This window comes from Gasterosteus aculeatus, chromosome 7 (genome assembly GCF_964276395.1).
Source record: "Gasterosteus aculeatus chromosome 7, fGasAcu3.hap1.1, whole genome shotgun sequence".
NCBI classification, from domain to species: Eukaryota; Metazoa; Chordata; class Actinopteri; order Perciformes; family Gasterosteidae; genus Gasterosteus; species Gasterosteus aculeatus.
The window spans coordinates 18,043,694-18,069,257 of record NC_135694.1 but is presented as its reverse complement, the minus strand read 5'-3'; the positions used below and the strand labels follow the sequence as shown (position 1 = coordinate 18,069,257).

The window sequence follows — 25,564 nt, the reverse complement described above, 5'->3', positions numbered from 1 at the left end:
GATTTAATAATCTTCTTGTTGTTCTTTGTCCAAACAGTTTCTATAACACAATTATAAGTTGTATTGGGTCACTTAATGCACCTAATGGGAGTCCGTCTTCAAGTCTGTGACTCATTTAACTTATTTTTGGGCAGTTATACACGTGTATATATATATATATATATATATATATATATATATATATATATATATACACAGGTGGACAGCACAGAGTCACTGTGGTACATTGATGTGGCACTTTCTGCTGCAGCCATGTAAGCCGCAGCTGTTTCCGATCCCATATGGTTACAATAGTCTCCATATCACAGCAGATGTATTATCGTGTTGTCATCACCACATACCTCTGCAGTGATGCAAATGTCATCACAGCATTGTTAATGGGCACAGTCCTCAAAATAGACTACAGCCTCCCTCAGTACTGGTTTGAGTGCAAGTTGCAGTACTTCGGGAGAACTGGAGAACATTCAGACCCATTTTGGAATCTGATGCTGTCATTCAGGAGTATGAGGTACGAGAAAGTTCTCAACAGCGCGATCTGGAGGGAAATATATACGCTTGACATCATATTACTGCACTTGAAGTGAGAACGGAAAACACAACATGAGAGTATAATTACTTCCCCATTTGTTTCTGTTTATTGTCAGGGATAATAACTTGTACATTACAAAGAAATTACTTGTAGAGCCAAAGGGGCAATGCTATACTTGGAATAAATGAATAGGTTTGCAGAGTATCATAGTAGGGTTGGGTCTGGTTACACTGGGAATGCAACACTGTGAACAAAATGAGGCCAGACAAATGGAAAAGGAAGACTTTGGGTGATCCCTGATTGTATCGCCAGTTAGTTTGCCTCAACACCGAAGCTGTAGATAGAGGAGTCATTACAGAGCCTGCAGTTGTCTCTGCTATGCTAAGTTACATCAATATATTTTCCTCCTGAACCAGGGCACAGAAACATGTTACGGTCCAATATACGGCGGATCAGAATACGCGGTGGACTGAGACATGAAGTAGAGTAGGATAATGGATCCTCTTTCATGGCTGATCCTTCCTTCCTCGTTACAGGAAGAGCCACTATGTCGTGGCAGAAAGTTGATCCACCACAATGGGGGACTGTCGCGAGACTAATTTTGAGCAAAGAATCCCTCCCACTGGCTACAATCAGAGCGTTTTCAAACACACAGTGGTGCATCTTCACCCTGTTCACTCATCTGAGGGCGACAGCGAGGTCTCGCCACAATTATAGACTATTGGGTAAAATAGGTAGCGTACAGTACGTTTTCTAAATGGGAATACATTTGCATCACAATCTCATCCTCAAAGCATGATCCAATTGCTTTACTGCTCATGGCAAAAACAATGATAAATAAATAGTAATAAATTAGATCATAAATAACCCAATAATAAATAAACAAATAAATACAGTAGTAGTAGTTTGCATGGAGACTTTTTGCAGACAGTTTTCTTGTACAGTACCACAGAGCAGCTGGTGCAGTGTTAGTTACCTCACTGGTCATTGCAGAGGAGGCAAACACACACTCACACGCAGAATCAACATGATCATTTAAACAGGGAGGAGTAATAAAATTACATAATAAATAGACCCCTCCACCACCCCCCACCCCACCCACCCCCATCCCGTTTACCTGTGTGTGCAGGTGGCGGACTTACTGTACAGGCCAGCGGGGAGCACAGATGCACCCTGACACCTTTCACGGCGGCCAGGGACTCTCCTTCAAGCAGCAAGTCTCTCCTGATGCGTCATGCTAAACAAACCTCCTCCCACCAGATGGAATATACAGTGCATAGTTCACAAAGCCGGAACTTAAGAGACTTTACGTCTATACAGACAAACCTATACAATTTGAATCCTTATTTTTTTGCTCACTATTTCATCATCCAACTTTCTCTTTTGTTCTAACTTCTGTTGATCTCTGCGCTTCAATGGAGTGGAAGTCATTGGGGAGATGAGTACACTGAAATGTACAGCAAGCCGTTGATGTGTCTTCTTTTTATCTTCTACTCAGCTCCTTTTGTTAGGATATATATATATATATGTATTTTGACAGTATATAGTTTTTTAATGAATTCATTTTTGGTTGCGTTATGGAAGAAGAGAAAGAAAGTGTCATACACATACAGCGAGATTTGTTCTTTGGGCTCAACCGAAAAGTATTATTCCAATGCGCGGTGAACCATTTTCATTTAATACCTTGTTAACGTGAAGATAGTGAACAGCGACGGCCAATATCATAGTAATGTGCAATTTCACCTCTTCAATTTCGGGCTCTGTGTTTGGAGAGGGATAATGGTCTCGGAGCCAAGGGGTGTGGGGCCAAGGACTGTACAGCCGCGCGCCGCTTTGTGGGGAGCCCGGTAAAGATCCCGACCCAACCAGAGCACAGTAAAACGTATCAGCACTCCTCCGCGTGTCGCGCTCAGAAGCCGGGGCTGTCGTAGCTGCTGCGGCTGTAGTAGCTGTGGTGGCTGCGGGAGCGACTCTTGCTCCGGCTCCAGCTTCGACTCTGGCTGCGGCTGCGGCTGCGGCTCCAGCTCCGGCTTCTGCTGTGGCTCCGGCTGCGGCTGTAGCTGCTGTAGCTGCGGCTGGACTGGGACGGGCTGCTGTCGTAGCTGGACGACGAGGGACTGGGCCGGTAGTACGGTATCGGCCGCTTCCGAGCACTGGAGAGAGGGGAGAGGATGGAGGATGTCACCAGTTTGGCGTGGTCATGGTCTTCGCCTGACACTGGTGTTAAGCACATGATGTATTAAGATTTGGTGGACTGAGAGAAAATCTGTGTTAGGTTACAGGAGAACAGGGGGGGGGGATTAATGACCAGAGCAGGATCTGAAAGAGAGCCGCTCCATGGGTTAGAAGTTATAAGTCCAAGCTCTTTAATCACACACCCGCACACTTGCATGTCGTTAGTTCAAGCGGAAGCGCAAATCTTGTTAAAAGTCACCCTGGAAGTGTTTCCTGTAAGGTAGTTAATGGTTAGTTCCCAAAAGCACCTCATCTTCTCAGTGGAGGCCTGCACCCAGAGAAATCGCAGTGTCAACAGTGTGGGGAGAGATAAATGCTATCAAGGTATCCCTGCTGCTACAAGGCGTGTTTCACCTTGTCATTTCAGCGGCATCTAGATAACTCAGTCTAAGCTTTTGTCTTCTGTATCTGCCTTGGGAATCCACAGTCTGCATGGTCGAGATATCCTCTAAAATAAACCTTGATAACATTTTAATCTCCCCGTGTTACAACATTAGTGCAGAACCCCAGAGGGGTGTAGCTTTAGAGCCGCTGGGATTTTCTTAGTGTCAATTTGAATATGAAGCAGCAGCAGAAAGGGAACATAAGAAAAAAACATGAGGAGACCACGTTTACTCAGGGGTGCTCTGATGGTTTGCTGTTCAGCCCAGCTTCAGTAGTGGGACTACTAGGATCCTGCTGCGCGGCAACCGTTACCGAGGAAACTAGCCTGAGGCGGCTCAGTTGAACAGCATCCCGTCCGTCTGGGCAGGCAGGGCCCTAAGGACTGGAGTGGAAGATGACAAGGTACACACATTTCACCCATGTCTGTAACGATTGCATTAAGGAAAGAGAGGGGAAGTGACACAGAAACTCATCTAATAAATAACAACCAACCACTTATTTCAAGAGCAACAAGGCTAGATAAATCTACACAAGACAATATCAAGTGAAAGTTAAGCGGTGATTGAAAATGTTTTGAATCAAAACTTGATGGCGAGTTATAGATATGTTATCTGTACGTCAAACGTCTTTTTGAGCAGACGGGAGGATACAAGACAGACATCTGCTCTCAGTGTAGCCTTGTGTATGGTTAACGTGTATGGTTATTGTTCATATTCATTGGAACAATAATACAATACAAATAAATATGACAAGCTGTTTCCAAAAGAACAGTGTGACGGAGAAAGGAACAAGCTTAAATAAGTCAATAATCAATAGTAAAGGCAGTAAAAGACAGGCCTCTAACAAGGTAAGACCACACGTTTATAGGGTTATTGCTATGATATTGCAGTATTTTCTTTTACTCTATAAACAATTAAATGAACCTGGGTTGTTTTTTTTTAAATGTTCCATGTGTGGAAATGGAAATGCCCCCTCATTTAATTTTGTTGTAGTAATTTGCCGCTGTAGAAGTGGAGGGTTTGCTCCATGGGTGCCCTCCACTCCAATTAAACAATGGGAGACATTTTAACTGCAGAGAGCAACTTACCTCTGGCAAAAACGTCTGTGCGTTAAAATGCTGTCATTTCCAGACTTAATAATGATCCCAAAGTGAAAAAGTGTTTTTGCTGGAAGAAAGTCCACACAGCAGAGAAATCTTGACAACACACCAGAAGTAAGTTTGTGATGCTGGTCGGCTCAGTTACCTGGTGATCCTGCGAGCCTCCATGAAGCTGGGCGAATCCCTTCTCCTTTTGCGGATTGGCGAGTAGCTGCGTGAGCGGCGGCGAGCTCGGCTGTCGGTGTCGGATTGGTTTGGGCTTTCCCTCTCTCTGCGCCGCACACGCACACACACGCGCACACACACACACACACACACACACACACACACACACACACACACACACACACACACACACACACACACACACACACACACACACACACACACACACACACACACATAATGGCTTAGGAACAGCGGCAGCAAAGCGCATTACAAACAGTGTGATGGAGAAAGGAAGCTTCACCTGGAGTTGTTCTGTCTGTTGTGTGGGGACTTGGCCTTGCTGGGCCCTCTGTCTCTGGAGGCGGAGCGCGAGGACGAGCGCCCGCTGCTCCAGGAGCTGCTGCGCTGCCGGAGGTTGGGTTTCCCCCGGGACTCGTCTTTCTTCCTGCCCGACGTGTGCGGATGGCGTCCCGGAGATGCCGACGGACTCCGGTGGTGGGCCTGACCCCGATTGGAGCGGTGGTGCCGCTTGGAAGAGTGACCCCCTTTTGTCCTGGGGTAGTGGGCAGACGTCAAAGACTTGTCTCTCTGTGGCACATATGAAGTGGAAGAATGGGGCAGTAGTGCAGCGAGAGACAAACTTACTTTCTCTGACGGCGAGAGGTCCTCCCTCTGCGGGCGTGGTTGTGCTGGGAGTGGGCCGAGTCGCTGCTGTGAGCAGGGGAGCGGGAGGTCTTATTGTGGCCTCTATGGCTTCCTCTCCTCCCCGTCGCCTTGGTTACGGAGGTCCCCACATCGGTGTTCCTGCCAGCCACGCTCCCGGCCTCTCCTGCTGCGCACATCTGACCCGTTTGGCTCCTGCTGGGGGCGCTGTGGAGCTTGTGCTCTCCCAGCAGAGTGGACTGGATGCTTGCAGAGCTAGCGGTCAGCAGACGGAGCTTCTGTAGAAAATAATTATGACCAACAAAGGAACAAAAAGAAAAAAAGAAGAAGAAGAAAGAAAGCAAAAAAGAAAAAGGACAAAAAGGGCATTAGAGTGTTCCCAGTTTGGTGATTGAGTGCTACGGTGTACTTGCCAAAAGAAGATAAACATCTAAAAGAAAAAAGGTCTAGGTTTTCTCCATATGGTTATAGATAGTCCTCTATGGTGCAGCGCATGCAATACTTGGCATGCAAAACCATAGTGAGTTAAAGAAATCATAATCGCAAAAACAAACAAAGAAACTAGGAGGAGGAGGAAGAGAGGGGAAAAAAAATAAAAAACTGTGAACCAAATAAGTTAAAGAGCAAAGGCAGAAGGTACAGAGCTATAGATTTTGTAGTGTAGAAAAAGAGGACTTCTTCAGTTTTTTGTATTTAAGAAAATAATGTAGTTATGACAAAAAAATGAAACAAAACAGAAAGAGAAGACAACTTGACGGAACATCACAGAAATGGAAGGAACAAAATAAAGATCACAATTATTGAATCAATCGAATCAGAAAAACAATCGTCTGCTACTCAATTTTCTCTTTCTGGATTTTTTTTTTCCTGTAGACAATTTCTGAGACGTGAACAGCGACCCATTTTCTTTGTTTTTTTCAATGGTTACTCTTGTTTAACTCCCTTCTGGTTAACATCCACTTACCAATAAAGTGGTATTCCCTCCTTTAGTAGGTAAGGTATGAAGAAAAGGGAAAAGTGGGGCAACATAAGTGCATCATTAGATTCACAAAATGCAAGAGAAAAAGACACAAAACCCTTCCCTGCCAGTGACTTATGAGACAATGCATGGAAATCAATGGAAAATAACTCAAAAGCAAAGAGGAAATCCACAATGTGCAGGGAATCCCTCACACAGAGTAGATCCTCTGGGCCCAACCACCTTCCTAAACATCAGAGAACAACTGGCTGGCGAGAGTTTGAGGTATTTTCTTCACCCTTTTTCTCTCCATGCTGTATCCACCACAGGGCAGGTGTTATTGTAACTCCCGACACGTTTACAGGCTACATTAACTGCATTTGCTTCTACTGGGTACAATAAGCGTTTGTGCTGACGGCCTCCCTAAAACAAGCACCTACAGTTTCCACAAGAGACAACTTATAACTGTTATGGTTCAAGCGAGTTGTTGCTACATATAACAACAGTGAGCCTTGTGCTGATGTTAGCTTGGTTTCAACCACATTTTATGGCATTCAATGTTCATTTTTAGAGTGAGATAATAATGTATAAACCCCAGAAAGTGAAATGTCAGTAAAATTGCATCTAATTTTTAAAACCTAAACAATGTGATTTAATCCTTTAGGAATTTAAAGTAAAAAGCTACTTTTAGAGTCACAAAAGGGCTCAGTTACCTTGAAGCGAAACAATTTCCAACCCACCAATGTCTTAAAGGATAAGGGAAGAAATATTCTGAATTTACTTATTGTGGTTTATTTTACGACAACTCACAAAGACTTTCCTTGTGCTGTAAAAACTCACTAGAGCAATGTGTATAAATCTGTTTCTGTTTCAGATGCACCATTGGCTTCTACTGCCCAGATGTTTCATCATAATACCTTACACAGAATAGTTTGACTCTATGTCGGTTGGTCGCCTGGTCCACTTTTGGTCTAGACTGAAGTATCTCAAACTGTTGGATAATTTGCAGTATAATTTAATACCAACATTCATGCTTTCCAGAGGATAAAACCCTCTGACGTTAGTGACCAAATACCTGCAAGACTAAACAATTTCTGCCTCACCTGTATTTTGTGTTTGGTGTGAATTACCTAATTTTAGGATGTTTACATGCAAAGCTGACATAGTCAGAAATATACCTGTATAACATCAGCATGTTAGCATTTTTAACATGTTAGCATGCTGACGTCAGCATTTAGCTCAAAGGGCCGCTTTGTTTAGACCCACTGAGCCACTTGAGTAGGCGTAGACTGTCAAGTAACAATATACGGCCTATTTGTGAATACTTTTTCAAATTGTACACCTTCAGTGTTAACAAATATTGCTAATAGAGCCGATAGTGAAGTCGGAAGGTTTACAGACACGTCAAACCAATGCTAACCTTTTTGGCGGATTTGTTCATAGAAAGAAAAAACGTGTAGTGAGTAACCTATAACCTATAACCTGAGTATCATGTAGAGGGAGAGTTAAAACATATCCGTAACCTGTATTTTGAGCATTCAATAAAAATAGAAATTGTACGAGTGCTTGGGTGGGAATCAGGGGCTTAGACTTGTGATGCAGTTATACACTGCTCATTGTAAGCAGCTCATACAAAGAGAGTAAATCTCCAACAGGCATCTTGTTGGAAACCAAACACAGCCGTCTCTTTCGCATGCATTACAATGTGCAGTCTGAGCTGCTTCGTAAGCTACGGTACAACAAAACCACCGACTGGTCGCAGCAGAAAGAAGAGCCATTACCACTACAGAGAGGACGACTAAGCGGTATAATAAGAAGACACACAACCACTGGTGCTCATGACAGTTGTTGGAAACAGTCGTGAAAATCAATATGGTGAAAATCATAAGACGGATGTACTAATTCACCAACAACAGAGAGATGCTGGACAAACAGGAATGCATTCTACCAAAACAGAAAGAAAACAAAACTGGAGAAAGAAATGGACCTGGAAGATAGAGCGGGATATTGGACTTCAGAATGAAGTTAAGGAGGAAAGAGAAAAACCAGAGCTCTACGTAATCCAATCATAATCGATGACGTAAAATCAATTTGGTTAGAGATTTGGTAAATAACAGAGAGAGAGAGAGAGAGAGAGAGAGAGAGAGAGAGAGCGAAACATTGACGTCACTCAGGCTAGGGTGCTTGTCACATTCTCATCTGCATAAAGATCACGTGCGTAGGCAAAGCGTTACCTACCTTCCATTTCAATCAGTGACACGTATGCAATATCAACAAAAAATAGGAAAGAAAGAAAAAAAGAAAAAGGGAGAAAGGAATGTTCTCCGCAGCGAAATGGGAAAAAGACAATGACCTCTTTTAGTATCAAAGCTACATATTGTGTCCACAGAGAAGGAGAAATAAACAAACCAAAAAGTACAAAGAAAATAGAGGAGGGGGGGAGGACAAAACAAAAAAAATCCAGATGGAATTTAAATCAAACTAAAATTAGAAACAAAGTATGAAATCTATAAACTACATGATGTGCTTTGTCTTTTTCGCTTGTACAAATGCAGCCATATTTGTATCAAAACTGGGGTGGGAGGGGTGGGAGGGTCGGCATAGAGGTTAGCGGATCGAGTTAATTGTCATATTAGTGGACATCCAGGTCGAGTACAGTAGAGCTATGTGAGGAAGGGAGAGGGAGGAGGTGGGAGACATGCAGAGCTGGCAGATGTGAGAGATACGTGGGAAGAAAAAGGCCAGGACAACAAGAGGATGAGACCTGAGACACATGGCAGATGAACAGGTTGGGGAGGAAGAAGAGGAGGAGGAGGAGCAGGAGGAGGTAGGGCAGAAGAGTGCCAGAGGGACGGTCACCGCTAAAATGGACAACTAGAGAGCCAGCACATTCGAAAGGGACCCCAGTCCCATTTTGGCCCGGGTCTTCCTCAGTATAGCAACACATCTCTGCTCTTAAGAAGTCTTCCCAGCTGACTTTGAGGCAATCTGTTATTATTTATAATCTGTCTTATTTATCACTGTAAACACAGGTGCAGTGAGAGAAAGAGAGCCGAAGGAACTCAAATCTGTCAAATCTGCTGTTTAAACGGTTTGCGTCATTGTGTGTGTGTGTGTGTGTGTGTGTGCGTGGGTAACTTAAAAATGGCTTGGGTCCCTTTGTGTTAGCACATGTGTGAGTTGTCCCAGTTATTTTTAAAGTGGTCCATGTACGTGTGTTTGAAGTGTTTGAAGCGATCCATCAATGACGAGCAAGAGGACGACTGGCCCGGTCTGGGACTGGCTCGTTCACCGAGTAGGAGACAGTCCTGGATGCTTCCCGGCTGTGCGCTGCTCTTTATCAGACTTTTGGAGATGTTAAGCGCTTGTATTTACTAAAGCGGCCGAATAGTCCTCATAACATACATCAGGAAGCACTTGATATTAAGATCAATCTCCTCATTGTGCAGCTTGTGCAAGTCTACTTTGACTAATTCAGTTGCAGTTTTCACACGACAGGGTTAGCTCGAGCCTGGCCTGTTGATTTGGTAGCATGTTTACTGCTCTGTACTAGTACTGAGCAGGGGTTCGACAACAAAGTTTGCATTTAAAAAGAGAAAATGTTACAATAGAAGGCAGTCGTAGCGGCCAGGTGCCATATTATGACCAAAGATCTAAGATGACGCTAACAAAATGGCTGACACTGCACTGAACGCAGATACAGCGCGATGAATTTCTGGAGTTACGGTCATACCTCAAAATTGACGGTGGATTTTTTGCCCCCATTGGTGAATTGGAGCAGTCCTTTGAACCTTTAAGGCAAACTCGTACGAGCTGCACAAATGTGAGATTTATGTTTTCATGAAAACATTTTCAGTATTTTAACAAGGCTTTGAGGAGAAACTCGTTTTAGCAAACACATTCTCCGCCTGAGATAAAAAGCAGTGCACAGGGTCTGGTCCTCTCGTGGGAAGCGTCTGGGAGTGTGCCCCACGTCGTGAATGAGACCGTTCCAAAACGAGGCTAGAGGACAACTACAAGAACACAAACTGAGATGAAATATATACACACCAAGAGCTGCTCGACATTACATTTGCTAAACCACACAACTGCTGCAGTAAAGTCAAACTCCAGTGGGATCCAGGATCTGTCACACGTAACCATCCCCGTGCAGAGATTTCAGTTTGGGGGATTATCATAAAAGAAGTATTTTAGCTTTTGGTGGAAATTAACAAGAATGGCACTATGGCCTTGTGCTGCACTGATGCTGCTGATGAAACGGGCGAGCCAGTTAAATGCTCCCCTCTCACCAGGTCCCAACTGAAGGGCTCCAGCGTACATGATCAAACAGACCTCCCTGGCCATTCTCCACTGGCCCGAGCCGATGGAGTAGAAACACCAACGCCAACGACATAAGAGACACTGCCACCTACAGGGGCAACATGCACGTCGACATGGTGGAGTACAACAGTAGAGAGAAGCATGTGTTTAACTCCTGGTGACTTGGCAGGAGCTGGTGGACGCCTGGAGGAGAAGAGGATCTATCACTGAGCAGAGCATGTGCTTGAGAAAAAGACAACTGTATTGACAAGAAGAAACTATTACACATACCCAGTTAACCTACTTGGTCCGGTTCCAAAGCATTTGAGTGCTTTTTATATAAACGAGACAGAAAGATTTGGGCATTTATTCATGGGTAAATACCACGCAATACTTTTGATAAGGAAAAAAAAAGACAGTAAGGAATGAAATAAGCAGAGAAAGAGAGAGTGAGACTGAGAGAGATAAACCAGATAAGACCTCATAGATACATGCAAGCGGGAGTAGAAAGTAGAAGACACCCTTTTTTCTGGAGTTATTGCAGCTCATGTAGATGCTTATTCAACAGAGAAAGATTTTACAATCAATCTCTATTGTCAATCGTAAGTTTCTGTGGTTTTACTCCAAAATAATCAACCATCATCCTGCTGCAGCGCTGATGATCTATTTACCGTATTGAGTAGTGAGGTTATTTCCATAATAGCAGGAAGGGATTTATAAATCAGTGTCTTATAGGCAATGAGAGAAGAACAGAGAGGCTTATTATCAGAGCCAAAGAAATCCAAATCTAGGAGCAGCTCCCCAGGACACATGTAGAGGGGAATATATATGGTTTATAACACTTGTGGGCTATTATGGTTATTGTGGACTATATGTGGAGGTTTGTTTTAGGATTTGTATTAGTATTAGGGTTCCTCCTGTGTTGTGGTTTTGAATAAATGACACAACATCGTTGATATTGGAGATTTAAAATCGGATCGGACAAAGAAATACATTTAAACACAATAAACATTAACTTAGTCGTAATCAAATTAAATCTGTGTTAAAAGGACAATTATTTAGTGCTGTTGACTTTGGATTGAGCCACATTGTGATTTTGTTCCTGCTGGATGTGTGATGCATTTTAATTTCTAATGAGGAGCAGTGTGCATGGCTCAGTGCTGGCAGGTCTATGCTGCTCTCTGCTGGACTACACTGAAAGGCAATACACCACTGCAATTTGTTTTTTGTGCTGTGATTAGATTCTAACAAAACAGCAAAATGGGAAATACAACTTTCATTTTAAAATCGAGTAAAATATTTATCAAGAACTTGCTATATAAATATATCCGATCAAATGTGATTTTGGAAAAAATAGCTGACCAACACTTGACTGTTAACTTGTAGGTGCAATATCTCAAAAGGAGGTGTGTTTGGATTTCAGCAGGAAAAAGCATTGTTTTTAATAATTGTTTTGTATTTAACCATATCCTTTACCCTGTTGAAGTTAATTTAATATTCTTAATGTAATATTAATTTCCTGTTGAAATCTGTCACAATACAGAAACTATACAGTATAGATGGTCTTTTTTCCTTTTCACTGTCGCTCTTATAGTCAGTAACAGCGTTATCAGACTAAAAGTAGTATATTTTCCCTGTTTAATTTTAATTTGAAATCTTAAATATGGCCCAGTACGTAGCTGAAAATGGAGAAATCTAGTTTGCAATAATCTTTCTTTGCATGCTCTAATCATGTGTTTTCATTGGTAATTGGATTTGTCCTTTCCAGGAGAAATCGCTGATTGTTATCACATTGAAGGGCCCTCAGACGTGTAATTGGGACCCTTGTAAAAATGTCTGATTACGACTTTATCCACAGTAAAACGTAGAGGTTGTCACTCCCAATAGACACATCTGTGTATTGTGTATTTTTATGATGCCTTAGCAGGCACCCGCTTTGAAGAAACACATCTCTTTGCTCTTTCACTGAGAAACATGTTTGGCTCATATTTCCATCCCAGGTGTGATGTGCAATTGCTGCGTTGCACAGAAACCTTGGAACCTCTGTTACTGGCAAATAACAGGAAAAAAAACAAAAAGTAAAAACAGGATGGCAGAGAAGTCAAAGAGAATCCGGAAACAAAGCAGCAGGAGCGGCAGGTTTTTACTCTTTTACACGTCCAAAAGAATAATATAGTAGTGAGAATATAGTGAGAATATGAACTTGCCTATAACCCAGGAACAGCTGATAACAGAATGAAAGAAAATCTTTCAGTATCAAGCATGGAGATAATTCATGTCAACCAACACAAAAGGGAGCGAGGTAAAACTCATCTGTAGAGACTGTGGCAGATACTGTGATACCGGGAGCGGGGGAAGAGGGGAGGAGAGGGGGGGGGGGGGGTTGTGGCAGCAAAATAGAGGAGATTACATACATCGTGACCTCTCTCGCCCTCGCCAGGGTTGAGTCTGCCGGCCTTGCCGTTGCGGCTCCGCTGGGTGTGGTCCCCGTTGTGCCAGGAGGCGGGAGCATTGTTGCCCGGCGACAGCGAGGCGCCGGACGCCTTTTGTCCATCCGTCTTGTGCTTGGAGTTCAGCCTGGAAAAGCAGAGTCACACAGCGACGCGGTGGGTAAAGCACAGCCAAAAGGAAGGCTCACACACTGTTGACCACCACATATTGATGAACGTGGAAATCCTTCACTTTCACTTCCGCTCGAAGCAAACTTCAAGATAAATGATATTTATCTAGTTGCCTATGCCTGAAGCTTTGGAGCGACTATACTCAACATTACTGGCCGTGATGAAGATTGTAGCTGAATCAACATATATAGTTCTCCTGAATAAGGCGGTTCATTTTTTAGATTTGACAGAATGGTACACAACGTAGAACGGGAATAGAGCCACTTCATCGTCTTTGTCTGCACTGTCAATGTGGTTACGACACTCTCTGGTTCCTCCAGCGTGGCTTGACTATCAGCAGCAGTTTATTTCCTGCTTCAGGGTAGTTTTGTTTCCATTTGAACTAATTTCCTAATCATTCATCTTTATATCATACAATTTGATTGAAAACAGATTTTCATATACTTTCACATTTTCATTGCTACTGTAGATTCGATATGAGTATCCGCAGCAGAAACATGTACTTTGGGGAGGGGAAGGTAACTATCAATTTAGGAGTGTATTTGGAATATTTAGCTGACAGAGAGACGGTGAACTGAAGCCATTATCTATGCTATAAAACACCAGAGTCACACCATGGAAGGTGGAGGCCGTGGGAGACCACAAGGTAAAATAATTGTTTCTTTTAAAGGAGTCTATTGACTTTGAAAAGAGCATAGAGGGGTTAAAACGTCTTTAGTTCATTGTTACAAAGGGCCTGCTGAGGTGAAGGTGAGGCGTTGAAAATACTCCATATATTGCTGATATGGATGTTATGGATTTTTCAGCTGTCTTAAATACATTTGGTGGCTGTCCCAGTTTCCACCAGTACGCTGCTTTACTCCAGTGCTGCTTCTTCTGTCTGGTTCTTTAAATTGGGGGTGTCACCTTCTCAAGGTAATACACTTAATACATCCCCACTTGAGAAAATCTGAAAAATCCCTCATATTTAGCAACAAATCAATCAATAGATTATACATTTGTGATCTTTCTCCTTGCTTTAAGTAAGATGCTTAATAATTGTTGTATTTCGTTCATGTTTTAAGGGAGGAGGCTGCGGATGAATAAAGATTTTCAATGTAATGGCTGAATATTTAGCTGATTGTAACAAAGTGGACGTGATGCTAGATTTAGACACAACAAAAAAGGATTGAATGAAACAGAAAAGAAAGAAATCACTTTTATTTTTTTCTAGGTACTTTCTGTAAACCCTTTTTAGTCCGTCAGTAGCAAAAACAACAGGGAGGAGTTTGCTATGCTGCAGCGCTGTGCTTCAATTCTGGACCAATTTCAGAGTATTGGTCCCATTTGTCACTTTGACTCAAAACCATAAGGAAAATACCAGTGTTACTCTTTAAGGGGGATTAATTGTTAGTTAATTGTGAAATAATACTTCACTGTTAAAATAACATTATTCTTATTAATGAATTATTATTAACACAATATTCCACTATGTCCTTGGCTTGTTTAGAGAAAGAATAACTTGTACGGCAGAGTGGAAGTCGTATTAACTGCCCCATTGTTATTTAACATGTTGCAACAGAAAACAAAAACACAATGAGCTAGGATGTCAGCTAGAATACAAAAAAATAAAATTATGTCCAAAACCAGAACCCCAAACACGAGACGTACCATATAATGACAATCAGTGTTACCCGTGCAGAGCAACACCACAGCCATTTGTCGGGGTTTATTATAAGAAGCCCACTGGCATCCTAATGAGTCTCCACAGCTAGCAACAGCTAGAGGAGCAATACCAGTGTGGGACGACACAAAGCCGAGGTGTTTGTACGTGTATGTGTGTGTGTGTGTGTGCGTGTGCGTGTGTCGAGGAGTCTACCTGCCGGGAGATTTGGAGATGCTCCGTGTGGAGGACAGGGAGGCGCTACGGGAGCTACAGCAGCTGCCTTGACGCTGTGAACTCCTACTGGGGGTCTCACCGGGGGACCTGACGGATGACAACCAATGGACGCACACACACACACACACACACGTACATGTTCACATAAAGCCATGTGTATGTACGTAGACATCACCGGAGCTCAGTAGTCAATCTCCTGATATCTACAGTTCACTTTTCTATATCTATTCTAATGAAGGCGCGACGCACAACGCGCTGCATGCTAAACCTGTTGGGAGATGCTCTCCGTGCGTTACCGCGCGGCTCTTTGCATTCGCTGTGAGTCCGAGGCTAAAATACCGATATAAATGTATGAGATGCTGAACGTGATTCCCATTAAAAGCCCGTTGTTGAGGACAGACACTGAGAAGATATTGTGCTTATTCTGACACATCGCACACCGTAGCGCAAACTGATAACGGCTCACACGCGGTTCTTTCAGCTCAACATTAACATGTAAATGCCAGAATCATTTCCATGTGCGTCTCACCTCTTTTTCTGTTTGTTCTTGTCTTTGTGTTTGTTCTTTGAGCTGCCCGATCTAAAAACAAATGCGGTGCGTAAGATAACAAGGCTGTGCACTTTCAAGCATGGGAGACACGCATTCACACCCTTTAAAAACAATTAAAAAACAAATAGAGGAAACTCAGTGTACCACTCACCCATAAGGATTGCATTGTCTTTTGAACAATCAGTAGGCAGAAATGACAACACACACCGTACACATATTATGAGCGTTATAAAGTATTGTGTTCTTTTGTCTTGATGCGTACACACCTGTGTCTCCTCTTTTTCCTGGAGCCAGATGCAGATCTATAAAGATCAAAAAAAGGAAAATCCTGCAATGATCATAATGACTCACAATTTTTTTTTTAAAGTATTTAAATGTATTTTTCCCCAGGCCCCCTCCCTTGCAGTCGTATCAACCGGATAAAAGTGTGCAGCAGGGAGCCTGTCCCAAGACGCAGGTCTACTGAGTAATCTGCTTAACCCTCCCGGACAGAAAAAATAAGGAAGAGGGTATTTTTACATCCACGTGTCCATGTTCCAGATTCTGTGTGGTTCAGGGAATTACTAAAGTCGCTTCTTGGAAGACATTCTAGGACATCGTAGGTATTTTGGACAACTGTTTGAGGTTGAAGCAAAAGTATATTCTGGGCTGTGAGCCGCATTTTAATTTCCTTTAAAAGAAATGTTTTATATATATAAATATACATTTTCACACCTTCAACACCTCCAAGGAATATTGAAACTATGTTAAGTCTATGAAGGCGTGAAAGCTTCCCAAGCAGCAGCGACTCATTTAGAGTATCCAGATCATTCCTCCTGGAATTGTAAATGTGCCCTCACATATTAAAGCAAATGTCATTCTACAGATTTCAGACACACGGAGCAGAGCAGGTCCCGGTCACAGAGTGTGGACGCCTCTGAATCCCACGCATGTATATATATCCGTGTGTGCAGAGGTCGCCACAGAGCTCCCAGCTGGTATTCTACAGCCTGTGGATGCTGGCTTCTTATTTATCGCCGGCCGCAGAGGAAGCTGCTCCCCGCGCTGCGACAGCAGCAACACCACCCGGAGGCTCGCTTCCTCTTTGACTGCGTCAGAGCGGCCGGCCATCGGCCCTCAGCTCTCAGCTGACACATCACCTCCACATCACTTCCACCCTCGTTGCAGTTTCCATGGTGATTAGTCAGACCGGGCTGGGTGAGTTGCTGCCAACCCTCCCCCTCCTCCCCCATCGCTACGATGCGCACCTACAAGCACGCAGGGGAGTGGGCGGCAGTGTGTTGATTCAATGAAAGGGAAGTGATCCAGCTGTCACGGTATGTATATGTGACTCAGAGCCGTGTGTTATTCTGGAGGGCTCATTGCTCTTCTTCTACTCTCACACGCGCTGACCCCCGCCCCCCCCTCTTCTACCAGGATATAGTAGTTTAGTATATGTCATACATTTCAAAGAGTTTTTAGCTCCTCCCAAAGGAGACTAACATCACAGGAGTGGGGGGAAAAGCTACTCTATGGGGGGAGTAACACTCCATGTGCCCCCCCCCATCCACCCAACAGCTATACATCGTTCTTATACTAACGGCACAGAGGGGGAGGGTGGGGGTAGTACGAGAGGAGGCGGATGTGTGTGGATGGATGAGAGGTGGGAAACAGGAGCGCGGCAGTGCAGCGCCGCTCAGCAATTTGTTGAGAGGCTCATTTTTCTTGTGTTTCACCCCCCCCCCACACCCCCCTGCCCCCCCGTCCCTCCCCTTTGGTTCAGGCAGGGTTAGTAGAGCAGCGCATTTAGCCACGTTACCCTTCGAGTCAGGCTAAAAGGGAGACAAATTAGAGGGGGGCGATTGTACAATTGCTCATTGTCGTCACAAGATCCAGAGTCATCGCACAAGAGTCTGTTAATGAGCTCTGGCTCTTCATTCTCTTCTTCTTTTGTTTGTCATTCACCTCCTGTTCCATTCAGCTGTCTCTCGCTTGAATCCCATCTTTCTTTCTCCTTCCGCTTCCTTTTTCTTCTTGTTTTCCCTAATTTACTTTTTTACCTCCATTTTCTTCATATATTTCAATTTTTCCTTTTTATTGATTTCATTCATTCTGTAATAGTCCACACCCTTATCCTTTATTTCATATGTTTCTATTTTCAGTACTCAACCTATTTTTCTTCCACGCTTATAGTTTTTTCTTCTTCTTCTATTCCCTTTTTCATCTTTTACTTCTGTCTTTTCTTCTTGCCTTTCTTTGTTTTTCTCCTTCTTTTTTTTGTTCTAGTTTTGCCTCCTTAATATTTTTTTCCTAATCTAGCCTTTCGCTTTCTTTCCGGTCTTTCTTCCCAAACGCCGTCACTTCCTCACAGCCATCACTGGGAAGGCAACAGATAAAAAGTCGCAGTTTCCTTGTTTTGATGACATGTCATTGTTGACACTCACACGCAGTCTAAACACACTCACCTGTCTCGCTTGTGTTTCTTTCCACTCTTTTTCTTCTTCTCTCTGTGGGCAGGTGAGGAGCTGCCAAACCTTTTAGAATGGCAGAAGAAAAGAATTTGCACACAGTGACAAAAATGCAAAACGAGGCTCAGATCGCTGCTGACTTTTATCTTTTCATCACACGTGAGGGGATGACGGTTAGTAAAGGTGACATCTGCTATTGCAGCACGTGATGGCTCCTTTGCAATATTTCAACCAAAATAATTGGAATTCCACTTATTGTAACCACGGTGTAATTACTCTGTCAAAGAGACAGGGAAAATCAGTGGAAGTTGTTCCTACTCACCGACTCCTACGGTGGCCAGATTTCTTCTTCTTCCTTTTCTTTGGACGAGGGGATGGAGAGCTGCTCGACTTCCTCTTTACTCTGAATTGGAAAGAGAGTTAAGGGAGATCGAAGCGACATCCAGAGTTAGAGAGGCAGCGATTGCAAGGGACCATTATTATAATCATTTTCAGAAGAAATGTATTTTTAATAATTTGCTGTCATGAAAGTGTCTATTTCTTCTATTCATCATGCAATGACTTGCAACAGTGGTATATATTGAAACAGGAAATTGCTTCAATTATCTTTGAATTATTTCCTGTGGGAAGGTGTGTTTATGTCTCAATACATGTTGATATTGTAGTGAGAGCTTTTTCCAGTTCCATGTTTGTGGATATTATCTTGGGAAGACCCAGATGCCGTGTGCAGGAGCAAATAGGTGACTAATTTAACTCAACAATCTAGTGGTCAAAGCTGGGCGACACATCCCCCTCATACAGTCTGTGGTGTGTTTAAGCATGTGCTTTACCGGTCGTCACTGTGGTAATCATGGTCATAGCCCCCCTCTTCATAACCAACCAGTTCGGGGTTCCCTTCATACTCGTCATGCTGATAGTGCAGGTGGTCGACCCTGAAAATACAAGAGTCAACAATCATTAATGTGGAGAGCATGTCTCTTGTGTGTGTGGAGTGGACAAAGGCAAACTGGCAAAATTTATTTCCAAAAAACGTCATTAGAGGTAATGTACTGACATATTCTACAGCCATTAAGCAGCTCTGTGAGGATTAAATTAGCACACCTCTGGGCTGAATGCTAATGGCATGATAACATTCTCACAATTACAACCCTAAGATGTAAATGTTCAACAGATAGTAGTAGTTGGTTTGGTGTTAGCATGCTACACTGGTTGTGCTATCCATACAGTATTTAATCCATGTTTTTAAACTATGTAATGGAGCTGCCGATGAGGAGGTAAAAATAGACAGTATTAATCACATTCATCCTAAATATGACCAATGAGAACCAGATTTTATTTTGAACCAAAATATATGTAGACTTTGATGTTGAGATATTTCACTTTAAAACTATAAATGCAAACCTGTTGGTGGGCTCATCCCCTGGGGACAATGCATGTCTGTAGCCGATATCATGAAACTCCATCACATAGTAGTGATGTGATGACCACACCACATAGAGCAGCGCAGCGTGTCCCTACCAATCTGCTTAATAAAACCATCATCTTGCAGCTCAGCTTGAGCAATTCATATATTTCAACTTGTTCCACACTCACACTATATCGTAAATACGCACAGATGGTGGCAGCCTCCTCACTAATTCTCCACTAACCCCCCCAAAACCCCCCAGCCTTCCTTTCTCTCTTATGTGGCCTCATGTGAATCACCAGCTTTGACCTTGCAAGTTTCATGTGGGCTAAAGGAATATATAAAGAACACACACCCCACTGATTATACTTCCCCCCATGCAGACCTATGGGTCTGACCTTCTCACGTCCCAGCGTTGTTACAAACCCAGCGTGACACGCTGGGTTTTCTGCTTCTTTTTATACAGGGATAGAAAGAAAGGATGGCTGGGAAAGACTACAGTGCATGCTACTGGTTATTAGATGTATTTATATTTTGTGTTTTCGTGTGTGTGTTCCTGGCAAGGGCGGGACCTCAACCTAATTGCGTTTCATCATCAACATCTGCCCAGTCTACCCAGCTGCTTTCCATCAGATCACTCCACAGCATATCTACCCCGGTGTTTCACCCACTCCTCTGCAGATCGCTGTAAACGCTGAGTGTTACAAACATTATTCTTGGAGATGTATTACATTTTTAGTTTATTTTGACTTTGTCTCAGCTATTTACGTGTGTCTTGACTTCATCGGATCATCCTCCCGGTTCTCCCCCCCCTCCGCCTGTCCTGCCCCGCCTCGTCCGGTCTCCCAACGTCACCCCTCTGTCCTCGGCTCCCCCACCACTAATTATATCTTCCGACCTTGTCTTTTTTGGGCTGTTAAAAAGCCGCTCTGCCTCACTCCCCCGGTCTCTTTTTGGGGTTTGGGTCCGCCACCACACTTCGTGACAACCAGTATGAAAGTGTTGAAGACAAAGACGTAACCTGGACGACTAACCATGCAGCCTCAATGAGTAAGAGAGATGAAAACAGGCAGGAGTAATAAGATGAAGACAAGTGACACATGGAACAAAGTTTGTCAAAGCAAAGGACAGTGCATCTCTAGTACGGATCAAACACACACGCAGGAGATCAAGAGAGGAGGGCCGCCACAGTTGTCTCCAGGAGGAGAGCGAGTGGAGGATTTGAACGGGCACAAGCCCGACTGTTAGTTAGAAGGAGATGAGGCAACAAAGCCCTTAATTGGCTGAGCACCGACGTCGGGCACAGCAGGGATACCAAGCGAAGGCGAAACCTCGCTCCACTATCAAGGTGCTTTACTTACACTGGTAGGTGTACACACACACACACAAGCACATACTGCAACATTCTGATGTATAAACTTGCAATGCAACAATGGTGTTGAAAAAGTGTTGATTTGAACGTTATACTGGTAAATACTGTTGTTGAACACTCCCTTTAAGCAGAATATTAATCCGGCTATTCAAGCTGACTTTCTTTGGTTTTACATTGCTGTAGCCTGAAAGGAGGACTGCACACAATACTAATATACTCAAAATGTCATCTTTTTTCATTCGTTTTACAACAGTCCATGAAAATGTGCACTAAAACAATTTTAGTGTTTGTAATGAAATGCTAATTTACAACACTTATCCATAGGAGGCTGGTATGGCAGTAAAGGGAAGCGTTCTAGTTAGTTCTGCTAGTACAGCCGACAGAACGGGGTCTCTAAAACATCATTATATAAACAGGTAAGTAAGGATGAAGCACAATGGATGAAGAATGAAGCACAATGCCAAGAAGAGCAATTAAGAACAAATGAAAGCTTCGCTATGCTTAGTAGTTAAGAGACGAATGAACTACCTGCCCATCCCTTAATTGATGAGGAATGACATCTGTCCCGCCTGGTCGTGAGCACGTGGGTCGCTGTTAGGCAGATAAGTCAGTGTCTCTGTCCCTAATGGATGCCCGAAGAAGAGACTGGCTCACAGATTCAGCCGCTGTCCCTGGGAAGCCCTCTCCCCTCACCCGCAGGGCTGCAGCCCATTCACATCCCCACTTAGACCGCCACTCTGCCTCCAAAGGCCTAGATAGAGCCGCTGCAGAGAGTTATTTTTTGTTATTCTGGTAGAGGGGGGTAAAGGTCGATGTGTGTGTGTGTGTGATCGAGGATTGATGGCTCCACAGCGGGAGGGTGGGGGAAAAGCTGGTAGCTGTAGCCTCTTCAAGGTCCTCCTATTGGGATGGAAGGACTTGGCTGGAGGTTTAAGTTGCGCTGATCAATTCTGTGTGGATCTGGCTGCTACAGTCAAACGCTGGATCCATTTTTTTCTCCTTGAACAGTTCTCAGAAACGTCGGCCCCGGGAATTAGCGAGGCCCAGGGTCCGATTCTCCCATTGATCCTGCTCAGCTACTGAATGGCTGCAAGGAGCTCTGAGCGCTGCATTCCTTTTCTCGCCCTTTTCCTCACATCCATTCTGCGAGAGATCAATGTGGGACATCTGAAAACAGTTATGAGCTAGCCCGTCCTGTGTAAGAGTACTAAGCTATTGCTGAGGGGCCTAGTTTCTCATTAGTAATAGCCTCTGTGGAAAAGATGACCTTTGAATAAAACCTCCGAGCTGAGTGGAATCAAACCGACTGAGCCAGCTGTATATTTGAGGCCGTGTTGGAGCCTCATTTTATTTAGCATCTCTAACAGTATGTATATTATCTGAAGCAATATCTACATTTATCTTGTTTGGCTTGAATTTGATAGAGATGTGTACAGTCAGTCACCTAAATGTTCTTTATTCATGCATTTCACATACATTCACTATATATTTTGAATTTCGGAATATTTAATCTGAGTACCCCACAGCACTAAACACAAAACACAGGTGAGGCAGATGGGAATGCCATTACCTGCCATGTTTTAGTATCATAATCCTAACTAACGAGTAAATTGGATTTCGATCTTTGGTGAGAGTAGGGTAACAAAAGTTAATAGGATTCATTAGGATTCATCCCAGGATTCATCTAAAAGGGGATCTAAAAGTTGTGATATATTCACTAAACACCCCATGGTGGTGCAGTTGATCATTCTCAAAAGATTGAAAATGTGTAGTTGCACAGCAAAAATATCTCACATGCTCCTAAGCTTCAAACTAATTGTTTGACACATCTTAACACGCAAGTTGCTTAAAGTTTTGTTTACATTTTATTTAGTTGAGTAGGGTGCACTGCATACGGACACTGAGGGTGCCTCCATATGTCTGTATAAGAGGAAATTTAAAACTGCTGGACATGCATCCATTAGTGTTGCTATAAAAAGGAGGAGCCAAAGAAGGCAGTGAAACAAGATGAGATGTAGCATCATATCGGAGCATATTGTTGTCTGTTTACCATGGGGACCTAACTAATGTGAGGGTCCGTCAACATATTTCCTTGCAATGCTCCTTGTAATAATCCTTATGGCTGTTGACAGAGAGTATCGGGGAGTGTGTTTGTGTGTGTGTTTTTGTGTGGGTTGTTTGGGGGTGGAGGGGGGGGGGGGGGTAGTAGGGGTGATAACAACCCTGCAAATTACAACCTTCAATTTTCCACATCAAGGCCTTTCAGGAGATGGAAAGTTGCAGCATTTGTATGTATTGGATTGGATTTGAAATCCACAATTGAGCAGAATAAGTAGTGCCCTTGAGGGTGAATGAACGCGTAAAAAGCAAACCCAAACACAAGCTTTCTGTATCTCCATCGGCGGACTTTCCTCCGGACCACAAATGATTAAATTGAGGTTGTAGCGTTCGCCCTGTGGCGCGTCGGCCTCCTCGTTTCAGCGTGGTCTAGTTAAACGTCAGACGCCGGCTGAGGTGCAGGGGAGGGAGAGCCATTAGTCTAGTCCCGTCTCGCCCCGACGGGGAGCATTGGCGTCATCGGTTCACAGATAGTGGGTCACGTTGCCACCGCAACACTGCCTCTCTCCTTCACTCACAGATACAGCCTGATGGACTGACTCAGGAGACCCCCCCCCCGCTCCCCCAGCTACATCCTGTGTGTCTGTCCACGATGAGGACGGAGGACGAAACGCGCAATCATTCATTTTTGTTTCATTTACTTCCCTGCATGCTCGAAAACAAATTTACAATCATCGTGCCGATCTCCGCCTCGATGGCTTCCAGCAGAGTTTAGAATGGACTTGAAAAAGCTGCTGCTTATTTTCAAAGCATCGGGGTTTAACCAATTCCTGTGTATTCAGGCTGGCATTATCAGTCAAAAGCAAAGGATTCAAATTAAAATGTGCACTTTTGTAATTACGAAGAGTATTCTTTGGAACCGACAGCTTGAAGACATTATAGTCAGACAAAACACATCACACGTCATATTACACAATGCAACAATCAGCATTATTCTCTCTTTACTACCGCGTCTATGCTGGCGTGCAACGATGTGCCGTGTTCTCCAGACAGCTATTTAGAGATCAAGCACTTTTGTGAACTCACAATCAGTCTTTTTCTTGTCTCTTTCCTGTACTGCACTGCGGGACTTTCCACAATGCAGATGTAGTAGGCTACAAGCTAAACAAGAGGGGGAGTTGATTGCTTTATTATGTGTGCAGGATTGCATAAAGCATGACGGATGTTGCAGGTTATTTTTATTTCATGATCCTCACGGAACTTGAAACTTCAAACAAACGGCATTTTCCTCTGGGCCACCTCTTTCCTCCCCACCTGCTACTGCATGCACAACCTTCTGAAGAAAATGATGGAATGGACCCTGGTGTATTCCTGACTCAGGTCACATTGAATTGTCACCTCCTGTTTGTTTTTTTTACAATCCTTTTATGGTAAATAGTAAATGGACTGTAGTTGTATAGCGCTTGTCTAGTCTTCCGACCACTCAAAGCGCTTTAACACTACATGACATCATTCCCCCATTCACACCCATTCATACACTGATGACAGGAGAACCATACACAGTGACACCTGCCATCAGTAACTAACATTCACACACTGTAGTCGCAGCTACAGGAGCAATGTTGGGTTAAGTGTCTTGCCCAAGGACACAACAACATGCGGGTTAGCAGAGCCTGGGATCGAACCGACAACCCTCTGATTGGAGGACGACCGTGCTCCCCACTCACCCACAGTCGCCCATTTATGATTTCTTTTGCTTTTTGTTCCACTTTTCTTTGGTAGGTGGGTGTTCAATACACAACATATTCTACCAGCTCATGAACATTAACTTACGCTGGTTGTGTGTGTGAGCCTTCTCTGGTGATGACGCCCTCCTTGTCCATCAGCATTTGTCTGAATGTGCTGACTTTCTGTCGAATCTCTTCTTCCGTGTACCTGCGGGTGGACATTAAGACACAGCTGTTAGTTGAGGCCCACACATGCATTCATCTCCTATCTGTAGTCCTCAGCACTTGGCCGGGTAGCTGTGAAGATGATTACGAACGATGAAAAAACTGCAGAACAGAAGTAGCCGCTTTTTTCTCATTCTCATGACTCACTGCCGACCTCCCGCTCCCCCCATTGCTTGCTTGGATCAAGCCTGGACTGCATGTCATGATTTGTCCTGTAAGCAGAGCTCTAAGTTGAGAGTGACTGTGGTGCAGATGTGAGGGGTTTTCAGCAAGCCGGCAGTACTGGAGTACTGGAGACGTCAGCGGCGGGATGTGAAAGTCATTACTGTCTGTGCCACATTGAGGTTATCTCTAGTTTTTTTTCATTTATTTTAGATGCATTGCGTCAATCAGTCGGCAAAACGGAAGGACATCAAGAGGGAGGAGAGTTAATAAAGCTGTGAATGTGTTGCCAAGAGGCCGATTGTATTGTTCGTATTAGGTGCCACAACAAAAGCATGTGAGCGGTAGCTGGGTTGGATTTAACCCTAATCAATGTTGCGATAGAGATTTACTCCTTATTCAAAAGTGAATCAGTGATAGTTGCCTACAGGAAGTGTTGTAGCTAATTCTGCAACTTCCTGCAGTTTGTTTGACTGTTTAATCGGTGATAACATCAACACAACAACAAATAAAAGTGTAGAGGAGCTGTCCATCACCCAGTGCTGGAACACAGATTCTCTCTGATTCTCTTAGCTGGAGATCATGGCAGGACCTATTCTATAAACTGCATCGTAAATCAGCCCGGGGCTCATTTCAGCCTGCAAATGTCATTAGTCTGAGGAGTGTTTGCTGGTCTTAGAATAAACATAGCACTTGATACCATGAACCCTAAGTGTGGTGTGATGGGCGCATGGGGGGTGTGGAGAATTAGATTAGTAGAAGTGCAAAGGAGAGACGAAAATA

The 25,564-nt window shown here is 43.7% G+C and overlaps 1 protein-coding gene across 1 annotated transcript in view; it reads right to left on the bottom strand.

Annotated features, from left to right (window-relative positions):
* Positions 1–612: 612 nt before the first annotated feature.
* The window catches only part of srrm3 (serine/arginine repetitive matrix 3), a 57,585-nt gene continuing 32,633 nt past the window's right edge, over positions 613–25,564 (bottom strand). The window contains exons 3-14 of the mRNA XM_078106152.1: positions 24,501–24,602; positions 18,663–18,764; positions 18,155–18,235; positions 17,830–17,898; positions 15,652–15,687; positions 15,365–15,415; positions 14,815–14,922; positions 12,750–12,912; positions 5,061–5,356; positions 4,717–4,968; positions 4,393–4,518; positions 613–2,682 (exon numbers count right to left, since the gene is read on the bottom strand). Coding sequence (XP_077962278.1) covers positions 2,439–2,682; positions 4,393–4,518; positions 4,717–4,968; positions 5,061–5,356; positions 12,750–12,912; positions 14,815–14,922; positions 15,365–15,415; positions 15,652–15,687; positions 17,830–17,898; positions 18,155–18,235; positions 18,663–18,764; positions 24,501–24,602 — 1,630 coding nt within the window. The 3' untranslated portion in view covers positions 613–2,438. The remainder of the gene's footprint in view (positions 2,683–4,392; positions 4,519–4,716; positions 4,969–5,060; positions 5,357–12,749; positions 12,913–14,814; positions 14,923–15,364; positions 15,416–15,651; positions 15,688–17,829; positions 17,899–18,154; positions 18,236–18,662; positions 18,765–24,500; positions 24,603–25,564) is intronic.